General features: G+C 39.8%; 1 protein-coding gene across 2 annotated transcripts in view; it reads right to left on the bottom strand.

The window, feature by feature from the left end:
• CEP43 (centrosomal protein 43) overlaps nt 1-15,831 on the bottom strand; it is a 68,683-nt gene that overhangs the window by 33,351 nt on the left and 19,501 nt on the right. For both annotated transcript variants that reach the window (XM_045011663.1, XM_045011664.1), the window contains exons 3-6: nt 14,906-14,960; nt 14,084-14,172; nt 10,402-10,536; nt 3,456-3,536 (exon numbers count right to left, since the gene is read on the bottom strand). In XM_045011663.1, coding sequence (XP_044867598.1) covers nt 3,456-3,536; nt 10,402-10,536; nt 14,084-14,172; nt 14,906-14,960 — 360 coding nt within the window. The remainder of the gene's footprint in view (nt 1-3,455; nt 3,537-10,401; nt 10,537-14,083; nt 14,173-14,905; nt 14,961-15,831) is intronic.

Raw genomic sequence — 15,831 nt, 5'->3', positions numbered from 1 at the left:
AGTGGGTAATTAGTCAGACACAAAAGATGATTTCTAAATCAAGAACCAGCAGAAGCGTCCACTGCACACAAACTGCACAAAAGCTCTGTAAGAATGACTGATTTTCCAGATAATTTTGTCATTTATATGCCTATTTTCAGGGAACAACTCAATACTGTATGTTCAGTATGTCAAAGTATTGCACAAATTTACTAAAATGGAGTTTGTAGACATTCAGGAAACAGGAAAGCCAATCACACCTCTACCCCAATATAACACGACCCGATATAACACAAATTTGAATATAACGCGGTAAAGCAGTGCTCCGGGGGGCAGGGGGGTGGGGGCTGCGCACTCTGGCAGAGCAAAGCAAGTTCGATATAATACAGTAAGATTTTTTGCTCCCAAGGACAGCGTTATATCGGGGTAGAGGTGTATACTGTCAAGGCAATGCCAGCACCAAAAGCAACTGATTATTTGCTTGTTTGCTCTCTAAGAAGCAGTTACCCTGGACTGGCATATGGCTTGATTTCAGGGTGCCCTGGCCATCAGTATGAGATTAAGGATCTTGTATGAACAACTGTACACCGCTGAATTCCCTTTTAGAATGACCAAAATGGATATATTTGATCAATAAATGCTTGGTAATGTCTTAAGTAGATTCTAAAACTTCTGAGCAAGAATAACCGGAGACAAGATTCTGGCATCAGTAGGGTCTCATATCTGGTAAAAACTCCAACCTTATGTAAACTGCATGTAGATAATTGTATAAAATGGGGCTCGCCTATGCCACAAGATTGTTGTTAGGATTAGTATTTGCTCAGTCCTTTGAATATGAAACTCTATACAAGTGCTCAAAAACAACCATCTCCCCTGGCTCTTTTTGTTTCCCCCTCCACACTTTCTAACTATAACCTGTTTAAATAAATGTAATCCGGAAGTGATTGAGGCACATACACTGATGTGTCAGAATAAAATCCTCCCTGTTTTAAGGGATCTTAACATTTTTTCTTGTCCCTTTTAATAAGTTTTTTTAAAAATACATATTTAAAAGATATTATCCTTTACTGTATGAAAACAGTTCACACGTTTTACTTGTAATGATCACTGTAACACTTCTCAAGTCTATTTAAAATGCCAATCTTTAATACACGTTAGCTTTCAGAGTTAAATCTATTACTTGCAATTATGAATATTTCTTCTACTTTTCTTTTCTGGCAGTTTGAACACCAAATATTGACCAAAGGTTACCTAACTGACACACACAAGTTAAAAAATAGGATTAAAAAGCAATCATAAGCCGAGATGGCATCGATCAGACTTATTTTTGTTTATTAGACTACAATGCATTACAAGACAAACTGGCACTTCCAATAAGCACAGACTTTCCTAATGCTCTTCTATAATTTCCACTCTCTGAAACAAAAGAAATGAATGAAAAATTCCAAAGCAGCCACTCGTTACTAGTTTTCTTGATTTTTTTCTTGCTATGCACTCTGACATTTCAAACTTTTTTTTGAATGTTGTAATATGCCTTCAGTTGTAATGTGCTTTATTCAGATATACTTTTTTTTAAAATTTAAGTGGCAGCTGAAGCCATTTATATAAGATGTGAATAATTATATTAGTGGAATGAGTTCTGAAAACAAGTTTTCCCTATTAAACTGAATAAGTATGCTGTTGCTTTAAAAGAAGTGTACTTGCTCAAAGGTAGTTTGCTGGGATGACTTCTGGCCTAATACAGATACATGTGTTAATGAAAGTTAAAACTCATCAGTACACTTTTGCTCTGTTCCACATAGTGACAGCCAGAAAACATTCAGGGCTTGGCTACACTTACAAATTTGCAGCGCTGCAGCAGGGTGTGAAAACATACCCTCTCCAGCGCTGCAAATTGCGGCGCTGCAAAGCGCCAGTGTAGTCAAAGCCCCAGCGCTGGGAGCTGTGCTCCCAGCGCTGTCCGTTATTCCCCACAGGGAGGTGGAGTACGGACAGCGCTGGGAGAGCTTTCTCCCAGCGCTGGCGCTTTGACTACACTTAGTGCTTCAAAGCGCTGCCGCGGCAGCGCTTTGAAGTGTAAGTGTAGCCAAAGCCTTAGTGATGTATAGTTTATGCCAATTTTAATGTTTTGATGATTGAAATAAATTACCAATTTTAAAGCAAGATCTATGCAGTAAAAATATAGCTAGTATATAACCAAGCATCAGTTAAGTGATTCAAGTTGGAGAAACATATGGTGATAATCTTAAGTAATATTTGGGGAAACTATTAATTGAAACAGCTGTTAAATCAAGATGATGGGAATTCAGCAGGGTGTTCCAATTAAGCAGCTTCTACCATACGAGCTTTTCTGTCCCCTTCTTCATAACAAGCTGTACTATTCTATCCTATTTTATATAGAATTACAGCAATTGGACTCCCCTTCCTTCATCACAAGAATTTTCTTTTTAAAATTTAGTTTTATTTTTACATACAAAAAAATGAATCAAGTTTTTGTTGTTCTCTATTCTAAAGTATTTTTGGGAAGCAAGGGGGCGGTTAGAGACTAAGCTGTAAGTGATGTGTCATTCAGAACTGCTGATACAGGTATCAGAGGGAAAAAGGAAACAGTAGGACTTTGAAACTACTGCTGGAATGCACCACTTAATGTACTCCACATCCACATTCCAATTCCCCAAAACTGGAGTAAAATGGGAAGCAACAAAACTAGTTTCAGTTTTTACTCATCTAAAATAAAAATTAAAAATGGAAACCTTGTTATTGAGGAGGAAGTGAAGTGGACTAACCTTGGATGAGCACAAGTGTCCAGAGTAGTCTTTTTTTGTTTTGAATAGAAAATGCACAGGGTCACTTCGTTAACACAGTTGAACACATCAGTGTTTATCTCATGATGTGATATCATCACTTGTTGTGACAATTAGCCCCTCACCTTGTGCCGAACACATTTAAGACATGGCTAGAACTTGCCATGACACCAAATTTTCTGTACTGCTTATCTAACAGCATGCTGCAACACATCCTATGACAATCTTCACAACATTTTACATTAAAACAGTATGCAGAAAGTTGTTAATATTGCAACTAACTAAAATACTTTCAGACTGAGCACCTTCAGATTAAGGATACAGCTTCATGTCTGAAAGATGGATGATTAGCACCAGGCAAAGACCATTTAAGAGCTTGATTATACATCTCCCATGTAAGGCACTACTGATAAATTAAATCAAATGACCAATATTTCAACTTCCACTGTCACTACACAAGGATTTACATAGCTCTTCTATATTTCAAAATGTTTGGAAAAGAAAGACCAGAGCCTCAATCAGCTGAGTATGATGGCCAAAAGATTCCTGCTAAATGAATCAGTCAGCATTTCTACAATAATAGTCTTTTACATTAAAAAAAACAAACCTCTTTTTAATGAACTTAAACAAAAATTGTTACATTTAGCATTTCCTTTTATGTTGCTAACTTACCTTACTTGATATTGGATGTGTATTTGATCTTCCATCAGGTGATTTTGGTGAAGAACGCATGTCAGACAGAACTGGAGCAACCTAAACCAAAGTTGTACAAAGAAACAACATACTTAAGATTCTATAACACTGTCAGAATGCCAAATGATGACAACAAAGGGTGCAAAACTCTTTGCCCCTTCACTACATACAAATTGTGACATTGTGCAGCCACTTTAGCAATTCTAAGCCAGAACTATTTTCAAATTAAGTTTTCTTCCGGCTAATTTATTAGTGTGTATTTAAACACATTCTTGGTGTAAGTGAAACAGCTGAATGCACTACTTCTGAAAGTCTAGTAAACATTCTTTTGTTTAAATGACTATCCTGACCAGGAATGATAATAAATGCTATTACCTGGATTTCATTCTCTCTCCTTACAGGGCAGACCCCATTAAATTTGGTGATCTATATCTAACTTCACTATATTCATCTCAGTGAATATTTTGTAATACAAATGCTTCAGTTTTCTTTTAAAAATACTTCTGACGAAAAAGATGACAGGTTTAAGCAGAAAAACAATATTTCAGATTAACAGATCGTACGGATTTTCATTACAATTAGGAATGTGCCAAAAGTTAACTAAACACTAGCCAGAGAGACAAGGTGGGTGAGGTAATATCTTTTATACTGCACATAGTACACTGCATAAACACTAACCAGTCACAAGTGTTTGACTGAAGCTAAGTTAGCCCTGGTCTACACTACGAGTTCAGGTCGAATTTAGCTGCGTTACATCGATTTAACCCTACACTCGTCCACACGACAAAGCCGTTTAAATAGTTTAAAAGCAAGCGTGTTTAATTATTAATTTGCCCTGGCATTTGCAGCTAGTACTGCTACTGGAAAAGTCTGTTAACATGTCTGGGGATGGAGCAGAAATCCTCCAAGGACATCTCCATAAAACTCTCCTGGATATACTCCCAAAGCCTTTGCAAAAGGTTTCTGGGGCAGGCAGCCTTATTCCATCCTCCATGGTAGGACACTTTACCATGCCAGGCCAGTAGCATATAGTCTGGAATCATTGCATAACACAGCATATGGTCCCAGTGTTTGCTGGCATTCAAACAACATCCATTCTTTATCTCTCTGTGTTATCCTCAGGAGAGTGATATCACTCATGGTCACGTGCTTGAAATAGGGTGATTTTATTAAGGGGACATTCAGAGGTGCCTGTTCCTACTGGGCTGTTTGCCTGTGGCTGAACAGAAATGTTCCCCGCTGTTAGCCACGCGGTGGGGGGAGGGGTGAAGCGATCATCCCAGAGAATTGGGTGTGAGAGGGGGTTAATTGGGTTTGTGCTGCATGTTACCCCGAAAACCACAGCCTCTCCTTTTAAATTGCCAACCCATTTTAAATAAAGAGTCTACCCACTGTTCTCTAAAATGTGTCTTTTTAAGTACCACGCTCCCTCTTTTTTCCCCTCCACCAGTTGCAAATGTTTCAATGCTCACACTATCTTCTCCTTCCCAGAGGCTAGTGAAGATTAGAAGGGGAAAAAAACACACTCGCGATGAAATGTTCTCTGAGCTCATGTAGTCCTTGCACACTGAAAGAGCCCAGCAGAATGCTTGGAGGCAGACAATGTCAGAATCCAGGAAAGCACAATATGAACGCGAGGACAGGTGGCGGGCTGAAGATGATAGGTGGCGTCAGCTTGGTGACAGAAGGCAAGAGGCAATGCTGAGGCTACTGGAGCAAATTGATATGCTCCGGCGTATGGTTGAGGTTCAGGAAAGGCAGAATGAGCACAGACCACCGCTACAGCACCTGTGTAACCAACCACCCTCGTCCCCAAGTTCCATAGCCTCCTCACCCAGATACCCAAGAAAGCAGTGGGGGGCCCTCTGGGCACCCAACCACTCCACCCCAGAGGACTGCCCAAGCAACAGAAAGCTGGCATTCAATAAGTTTTAAAGTGCAGTGTGGCCGTGTCCTCCTCCCCCATCCCCTCCCAGGCTACCTTGGCAGTTATCCCCCTATTTGTGTGATGAATTAAAAAAGAATGCATGAATATGAAGCAACAATCACTTTATTGCCTCTGCAAGTGGTGATCAAAGGGGGGAGGGGAAGGTGGTTAGCTTACAGGGAAGTAGAGAGAACCGAGGGGAGGGGTTATCAAGGAGAAACAAACAGAACTTTCACACTGTAGCCTGGCCAGTCACAAAACTGGTTTTCAAAGCTTCTTTGATGCGCACTGCGCCCTCCTGTACTCTTCTAACCGCCCTGGTGTCTGGCTGCACGTAATCAGCAGCCAGGCGATTTGCCTCAACCTCCCACCCCACCATAAACGTCGCCCCCTTACTCTCACAGAGATTCTGGAGGGCACAGCAAGCAGTAATAACAATGGGAATATTGGTTTCGCTGAGGTCTAGAGTCAGTAAACTGTGCCAGTGCGCTTTTAAATGTCCAAAGGCACATTCTACCACCATTCTGCAGTTGAACAGCTCCTGACTACTGTCCATGCTGCCTGTGTATGGTTTCATGAGCCATGGCAGTAAGGGGTAGGCTGGGTCCCCAAGGAGAACCATAGGCATTTCAACATCCCCAAAGGTTATTTTCTGGTCTGGGAAGAAAGTCCCTTGCAGCAGCTTTTGAAACAGACCAGAGTTCCTGAAGGTGTGAGTGTCATGTACCTTTCCCGGCCATCCCATGTTGATGTTGGTGAAACGTCCCTTGTGATCCACCAGTGCTTGCAGCACCACTGAAAAGTACCCTCTTGCGGTTTATGTACTCATTGCCTTGATGCTCTGGTGCCAAGATAGGGATATGGGTTCTGTCTATCGCCCCAACACAGTTAGGGAATCCCATTGCAGCAAAGCCATCCACTATGACCTGCACATTTCCCAGAGTCACTACCCTTGATAGCAGCAGCTCTTTGACTGCATTGGATCACAGCAGCCCCCACAGTAGATTTGCCCACTCCGAATTGATGCCCCTCTGACCGGCAGCTGTCTGGCGTTGCAAGTTTCCACAGGGCTATTGCCACTCACTTGCGAACTGTGAGGGCTGCTCTCATCTTGGTATTCTTGCGCTTCAGGGCAGGGGAAAGCAAGTCACAAAGTTCCATGAAAGTGCCCCAACTCATGCGAAAGTTTCACAGCCACTGGGAATCGTCCCAGACATGCAACACTATGCGATCCCACCAGTCTGTGCTTGTTTCCCGGGCCCAGAATCAGCGTTCCACGGCATGAACCTGCCCCATTAACACCATGATGTCCACATTGCCGGGGCCCGTACTCTGAGAGAAATCTGTGTCCATGACCTCATCACTCTCATCACCGTGCTGCCGTTGCCTCCTCGCCTGGTTTTGCTTTTGCAGGTTCTGCAAATACTGCAGGATAATGCATGTGGTGTTTACAGTGCTCATAACTGTGGCGATCTGAGCGGGTTTCCATGCTTGCCATGCTATGGCGTCTGCACTGAAAAAAGGCGCGAAACGATTGTCTGTCATTGCTCTGATGGAAGAAGGGGCGACTTGGCTTACAGGGAATTAAAATCAACAAAGGGAGTGGGTTTGCATCAAGGAGAAACACACACAACTGTCACACAGAATGGCCCCCTCAAGGATTGAACTCAAAACCCTGGGTTTAGTAGGCCAACGCTCAAACCACTGAGCTATCCCTCCCCCCACTATTCAGGGATGGAGGGTGGAGCAAATGAATACACAACAAATCTGGTCTCTTTTTTGTTTTGATCCACTCCATTTCTCTTTTATACATCTTAGGCTGGCAGACGACAGTACAGTACGACTGCTAGCCAGCCTCGTCTCCTAGCTGCTCGCCAGAAAACGGTGCAGTACAACTGCAGGCAGGACTGAATATCCATGAGATGAAACTTAAAAAGAGAATGACCTGGAGTCACTCCCATTTATGTCCAGGTGCCCCTGACAGACCTCACCGAGGTCTGCCAGGAGCACCCATGTCTGCCCAGGCGCCCCGACTGACCTCACCGAGATCGGCTAAAAGAGCACCCAGGAGATGACAACAACGGATACCAGTCGTAATGCACCGTCTGCTGCCAAAAGGCAACGAGCTGCTGCTGTGTAGCAATGCAGTGCCATGTCTGCCAGCACCCAGGACGCATATGGTGACAGTGAGCTGAGTGGGCTCCATGCTTGCCATGGTATGGCATCTGCATGGGTAACCCAGGAAATAAGGCTCGAAATGATTGTTTGCCATTGCTTTCATGGGGGGCGGGGGGGAAAGCTGACAACATGTACCCAGAACCACCCGCAACAATGTTTTTGACCCGTCAGACATTAGGAGCTCAACCCAGAATTCCAATGGGCACGGAGACTGTGGGAACTGTGGGATAGTTACCACAGTGCCTTGGTACTATGGATGCACTCCACCGAGTTAATGGCCTTAATGGTCTTGGAGTGGGGACACACAGTTGACTGCATAAAATTGATTTATAAAAGAATTGACTTCTATAAATTCGACCCAATTTCATAGTGTAGACATACCCTGAGAAACCAAGTAGTAAATACCTTATTAGTCTACATCTCACACTGAATGTTTGTTTGTTGATTGTATCAGGATCAAAAAAATCAGAATTCATCATTGCATCCTCTTAAAACATGTTGAATACTTTTCTTATTATAGTAAATTGCTGTTAACATAACACTTTATGATGAAGCACAGTAGATAGAACACTTCTGATTAAGCAGTTGTACAGAATCTCATTCCATTCCTAATCATAATGGAAAGCTGTTCTCATTTTCTATAAAGACATTCTAGTAATTAAATCTATTCTGAAAAAAAAAATTGTAAAAAGAACTAAAGCTATGTCTACACTGTGTACTATACAGTAGCACAGTGGTGCCGCTATAGTGGTGTGGCTGTAAGTTACGCAGTGTAGCCGTTCCTTGTTGGCATGAGAGCTCTCTTTCCAACAAAATAAAACCATTCCCCAAAGGCTTTGTTGGCAGGAGAGCATCTCCCACCGACAAAGCACTGTCCACATTGGTGCTTTTCATTGGTAAAACTTTTGTCTGTCAGGGGAGTGTTTTTTCACACCTTTGACCAAAATATCTTTAGTTTATGCTAGTGACAGGGTTAAGTTACAAATTCAGATTTTCCTATCCCAGCTTGTATACATGTTTCTTGACTTTAAAAATACAGGCTGAAAAAGATGAATTAAACAAGGAGTCTCTCCAGACAACAAGCACATGGAAACCCACAGCTTGTGGGATTGCTGAATTCGTTTCTGATTGAGCGATGATACTAGGAAGGCAGTTGTGACGCTGAAGTGTCTTACATGAACCAACTGTAAGAAAGGAAGCAGCAACTGATGCCACACGGAGCCTAGAGAAAGGAGCAGAGATTCCTATAGAACTTCCCTATAACTTACACTTAGCTACAATCAGGTCTAGCCCCGAAGGAGGTGGGAGAAGTTAGAACTGGCAATGCTGTAGCTGTTTTGTAAAGGACGCAGTATTTCTTAATATATATTCAAATATAAATGCTTAATGAGTTATCTCAAAAGCAGAACATAATTTAGACCAAATGTAACTCAATAAAGATAGACCTGAAGTTCAAGTTTGGCAAGACAGAGGACTTTGTTCTCTTGGTTGGAGGCCATGCAAAAGTTGCACTTCGTAAGAATTTACCATATAGAAGGCAGGTTTCTAAAAATATTTAGTGTTTTATTTTGTTCCTTTGGACTACTGTTTACAGTAAAATGGACATCTGTGCTTACATATAACCCAATACACCAGTGAGCATAGTATTTAAGTGCCATGTATCGTAGGTGTATATACCATAAAAAGCATTGAGAATTTTAAGTTTGCACAGTTAAAAACTCAAAGATCAGGAAATGAAAGAGCTATAACTGCATATGCTACTGCCACAGCCTGCTTCAGCTGTGTCTCCACTGCAGACATTTGCAAAGCAACAACATGATCTTCACCACATATTTACAAAGCACTGTTGCTTTGATACAGCTTCCAGAATGGAATCCTGTTTCACACTCTCTGTTCTCCATTTCTTTGGAAAAGATTTCTCAAGCAAACTCTTGTAGCCCTTTTATTTAAACTCCCCTAAAAACATTAGTTTCTTTTGGAATGGTTCCTTATTCTCAATTCACTAATTTTTTTTGTACAAAGTTTCTCGCTAATTGCTACCACCTCTTATAAACTAAAATATCGTTTATGTATTCGATGATTAAAAAGCCTCTTCACAGGTCTGATCCTGCTCCTATTGAAGACAATGGCAAAACTCACACCGGGTTCAATGGAGCAGGATCAAGCCATATATTCGTAGATTGGTAAAATAAAAATAAAAGAAAAATCCACACTGCTGGCATTGGCCTTGCTGTTTCTCATTGCAGCTTTATCCATTTTTCTTCTTCTTTTGGGACATCTCTCAAGCTACTTACTCCCCAAGAGTGAGAACCGTGCACAGATGGTATCTTGCTAAATAAAGATAAAAATACTTGCATGCAATTTGTCTTCTCTGAAGATACAACCTTGCAGGGCTCTCACTGACTTCCACTCAGAAGTGAAGATATTTATGGATGTCTCTCAATTTTTATAATTTGTTTTCTTTTTTAATTTGAGGTATACTCTTGCTTGTGTGTTCATTTTGTATTGGTTTATCATGGAAACTGCAACCAAAGGAACTGTCTGGAACATTTAGATGGTGATATTTATAGGTGTCAAGAAATGGCAAATGATTACCAGTAGCGGGCCTGCCCATTCTATCTACTACTGCCCTCCAGGGTCAAAATACCCTAAGAGCTAAGACCCAGGAATGAAAGTCCTGAAGGTGGAAACTCTCTCTTAAGATACTATTTCCATACAAAGTTTCCAACAGTTCATCCCTAAGACAAGACAAGCAGTTTATAAACTACATAAAAATGTAAATTGTAAAAAAAAGGTGTAATGCATTTTAACAATACTTACTTCACCACCACTGGAACCTTTTTTCTGCTGACATCTTCTGACTACTTCCAACAATAAGGGGCCACCTACAGTACCTTCTGCTTCTATAATTCCTAAATCTCGGGCTAAATTCTCTCGCCCTTCAAGCCCATTTAGCTGGAAAAAAGTTAAGATATAATCTTAAACTCAAATGAAAGTGGTAAACTTTTAGGAGTTAGCACAGCAATCATTTGACCATCCAATCAAGATTTCCCAGTTGCAATCATGTACATATCAGGACTAGCTGACACTAAACAGCAACTTTATTTTATACCACATTATAGAACTTACAAAAACAAAACGAATATTCCACGTCACTTAACACATAATTAAGATTAAAATAATTTTATATTCAAGTTATTTTAGTCTATTACCTTTTAAAACTGGGTCATACCATACTTCAACCAATGATTCTGCAACAAGCTCAGCACAAATGGACCACGGCCTCCATGCAGGGTTTCAGTGACTTCAATGGAACTGTGCAAGCACATGGCTTCACCTATGTGGAGCAGTATGCAGAATCAAAGCCTTAATTTCCAGCCTCTATGGGTCCAAAGAAATCCGATTTTAACTAACGACCCAGATGAAAATTTGTCCTAATCTTTTTTCCAAATTCCTTTGTTCTCAACATCAGCAACAAGATTATAGAATAGCTTGTAAATCAGTTCAATAAAAAATGAACAAAGGTAGCTCTAAATTCAACTTTTACACATGTAGCTGAGAGACAAAAATGTGATAGTATGGTTTGTCCAAGTTTCACTGACATGAGTACAGAATGACTACAAATGGCATCCTTCCTCTTTAATTCTTAAGGTGACTTAATGGGAGCTGTAGCCCTCTTTTCAAAAATACAGGGAAATCAAACACTAAATTTTACTTGCGATGTAGACATCATCTCATTCAAAACAGACTAAAATCGCCAACATATTTCACATAGGCAACTTGATGAGCCATCACAACTATATAATCATTTAGTCCGTAAAGGCCTGGCTTTACTCAAATCAAAGACCTTGAACTGAAAACATCTGTACAACCCTCTAATCCTCTGAATTACTCAATCCCATTAAATTAGGGGTCTACTACTACAGAAATAACTGCACAAAATGTATTACTTCACTCTAGGATCATATAAGAGGGTGTGCTGTGAGGAAACAAAATCAATAGCAAATACTGTAAATAAATTATGGAAAGTTACTGAAAGATAAACAGATTTCAAAAGAGATTATAATCTGAAAAATGACCATAAATGTGCCATTGTGGAATTCTATATTTATTTTATTTCAATACAGCTCCTTATCAAATATGCTCATTTTACAAACAAAGATTCCCACCTTTACCACACCCCAAAAATGCCAGTCCCACAATCTCAATTTGGATTTTGAGAGTCAAGCTGGGTCTTTTTCTTTTCATTAATCAATAGAAAACTATGCTTTTCCTTAAGTTTGCAGAGGAATAACTGATTGCATCTTAGTAAAAAAAAACAAAAAAACAAACAACTGTTGATAACACACAACAAAGAGAACTCAGCCTGCATTCTCAGCTATGTTGGTTCTGTAGGGCTAACAGAAGCAGTGTAGTAACAGCATTTTTGGCTACTGAACTCAGCAGATGTGACTCTAGAGACAGCAAGGGAGAAATCTGTTAGTAGGAAGTGCCATTTTCAGAACAGACCTTCATGTTATGTAATGAATAGGGAATACTTGAAATATTTCTCAGGTATATAAGCTCCTCTTAATCAGAGCTGATTCTGAAGACACATGGAGCTGAGGACATTTAGCACAGCATGGGAGTCTAGGTGGTTTTAGGATTAAGTCAGTTGCAGAAGATTTTTCTGAATTTTCTTCTGTGAAACAGGGCAAAAGTCCTTCCACTAGGATTTAATATGAATCACCAGTTTTTAATCTGTTTATCTAGACTGAATTAACAAATGCCTTATATCTAGCCACTTTTTAAAATGGATATGAAATCAATATTTCATTCACGTGAAAAAAATCATTCTTGCTCAAATTCAAGCTTAAATAACTAGTTTAGCAATTATTCTAGAAAACTAAACTGAAAAGTGATCAATAAGAATAAAAACTTTGTGAAGGAATAAACATTTGTTTTAAAACAGATGGAAAATATTTTCAATTAGAAATAATCAATGTCATATATAGGTATTTTATAATTGAAAAAGTGTTTAGAAGACATAGCTAAATATAGTACTACTTAAAAAAAAAAAGCCATTTTCAGTCTCCTCCTCTTGTAACAGAATTGTAGGCCAACACCCCAAGCACATAACCTTGTTGCTTATTGTGTTGTTTGGCTCACTTGCATACAATCACTTATTTTTCCTCCAGTTTCTCTTACAGCAGAACCACTTTCTGACATTATAGAGTGAGTTATTTTACTCTCAATTCAGTATTGCTGCATTGATAGTGTGGAAGCAGGGAAAGAAAGAGAGGGTTTAAATGCAGCCATTTAAGTGTCAGAGACAAAGTAACTGTTCTGTCAAGTCTTAGCCTAATATCAAGAGACCTGCAGAAGCAGGGCTCACGTCAGAAGCGAGTGGAAAAAAGCAGAATAGTCAGTGTGATCTAGCCTTGAGATAACGATGTTTGAGAAGAGAAAGTGAGAAAATACTGGAATAGATAGCAAATAGCCTAAATAAAATGCTGATGTTTTTAATTAATGCATGTCACAAAGAGGTATAAATGCTTGTGTGATTTTGCTTGTACTTTGGAGAAACTGAGGCAGGGATGCTCTCTGTCAGCTGTGTTCTTCCCTTGCAATTGCATGTCCTGATTAAAGCTGTCTCTGATTTTGTTGCTTCCAACCTGAGAGTGGAGTTCATTTCTTCCACAATAGAGACATAAAATTTGGCACACAGGCCAAAGGAACATCATTATTTGATTAATAGAACCCTTGACTATTATGAGCACAGATAGCTCCACAGACAAAACTAATTTATTTAAAAATGACAGAGGGAGAAAAGAATTGATGAAGCACTTATGCTTTTAGCAGAGTCAACTTTAAAAAAACCCAACAACCTATGAATAATCAATTACATAAGCATCCTTTTTCTGTACTTGTGACAGTCTATGGCTTGGATTAGTGTAGGGATGCATGTACACATTACTAAATTCCAGCTGATATTCAGGGCCACCCAGACGGGGGGTAGGGGCGGGAGGAGAGGGCAAGTGGGGCAATTTGCCCCAGGTCTCGGGCCCTGCAGGGGGCCCCATGAGAGTTTTTTGGGGGCCCTAGAGCGGGGTCCTTCACTCGCTCCGGGGCCCCCGAAAAACTCCCGGGGCCCCGGAGCGTCTTCCGCTCCGGGTCTTCGGTGGCAATTTGGTGGCGGAGGGGTCCTTCCGCTCCGGGACCCGCCACCAAAGTGCCGGGTCTTTGGTAGCAATTCGGCGGCGGCCCCCCGCCATGGGTCTTTGGGGCACTTTGGTGGTGGGAGGATCCCCCCCCTTGCCGCCGAATTACTGCCGAAGCGGGGGCCCCCCGCTGCCGAAGACCCCAGGCCCCCTTAATCCTCTGGGCGGCCCTACTGATATTTAGCATATAAATTTGAGTAACATGCATAGACCAAAACCAAATCCAATAAAGCTTCTGCATTTGTTCATTTCAGATTCTAACAGTCAAGTTAGCATATGATTAAAAACAGTATCTTCCTTACTGTGCTTGATTCAGGCTGAAAAACAGCCAATGTAAAGTCAAGATTGAAAAACTGAAGAAATTCTGCAACAAGACCAGCAACCAAGCGACCTAAAAAGAAAAAGGAAAAAAAAATCATTTGGCACATCAAACAGAATTAAATTCTCTTATATTAAGGACCTGATTTTAAAGAGATCCTCAATCTGGTCTCCTCTGTCCACCACAATTCTGCAGGCCTGGTTTAGGTATTTAACTGCCTAATCCTCAATCCAAATCAGGAAGACATTTAAATTAAACCAGAACTGTTGGAGCAAAACTCAAGGCTCCTTCTAAAATTCATGCCCCATTTAATCTTTTAAAAAAATAAATAAAATAAAAAACTAGCTCAAAGACATCTTAATCTTGGTGCCTGTCCCACACACACTTTTAATGCTGTAGCTCTACAATCTAATTTCATATTACAGCTTCAGGTTGCTCTTTCTGCTGTGTTAAAAAGGCTCAACTGAATTATTGTAAATCAACAAATGACAAAACAATGGAAAAAAAATTCCTCTGCAATTAATTCAAATACCTACAGAAATCAGTCCTCTCAACTGAGACTATGGCAATAACAGAATATTAGCTTTAAAAACTCTGGACTCAATCTTAACTTCAGCATGTGCAATGGTAATTTTGATATTTATCTAATGGGAGCAGGACTGGCTTCTACCTTTACTGCAAATCTGTTTATGACCAAAATCAGGATCATATTGCAAAACAAGAGCAAATGGATTTACCTTCATTTTCTTCAAAATATTTGTCATATCTGAGGAATGTATAAGTTAATGAACAGGGAAGAGCTTACCATCTTTTGTACTTAGAAACTTTTTCAAGCTTTCATTTACCAGGGGTGTTTTGTTCTGTTGAAAGATGAAAAATCAAGGACAATAAATAAGGATTTCCCTGTACTGCAAAGCAATTTAACACCTCATCAAGAGTTCTGGGCATACAGGCCTCACAGCTTAAACAATCCACTTTACCAAATAAAATGTACTTTTAGACTAAGTGTACTAGTAGTAATTAGAAAAGCAGCACATTTAGATAGCCATAATTAAGGCTGTCTTGATATTTCTGTTACAAACCCCAGGGGATTATAGTTTGGCTATAGAAACATTATTATAAGGTAGGAATAGTTCAGCAGGTTACAGATTTTTATGTTTTTCCATACAGTTAAAAAAATTACAAGTTTAGCTGTTGAGCAAAACAACTACTGAAAAACAGAAGTTTGCCAATTTTATTTTGTAGGGCTGTCGCTTAATCGCAGTTAATTGGCCGCATTAATGCAAAAAAAAATTAATTGCGACTAATCAGTTTTAATCGCACTGTTAATAGAATCCAATTGAAATTCAATATTTTTGAATTTTTCCTACATTTTCAAATATATTGATTTCAATTACAACAGAATACAAAGTGTACACTGATCACTTTATATTTTTATTACAAATATTTGCACTGTAAAAATGATAAACAAAAGAAACAGTATTTTTCATTTCACCTCATACAAGTACTGTAGTGCAATCTCTTTATCATGAAAGTTAAACTTACAAACGTAAAATTATGTACAAAAAATAAAACAATGTAAAACTTTAGAGCCTACAAGTGCACTCAGCCAATCGCTCAGACAAACCAGTTTGTTTACATTTACAGAAGATAATTCTGCCCTCTTCCTATTTACAATGTCAACAGAAAGTGAGACCAGGCATTGGCATGGGACTTTTGTAACCAGCATAC

The sequence above is a fragment of the Mauremys mutica genome, chromosome 3 (assembly GCF_020497125.1).
Source record: "Mauremys mutica isolate MM-2020 ecotype Southern chromosome 3, ASM2049712v1, whole genome shotgun sequence".
Taxonomy (NCBI): Eukaryota; Metazoa; Chordata; order Testudines; family Geoemydidae; genus Mauremys; species Mauremys mutica.
The sequence above is the reverse complement of the archived record's forward strand: the minus strand, read 5'-3'. Positions and strand labels throughout refer to the sequence as shown.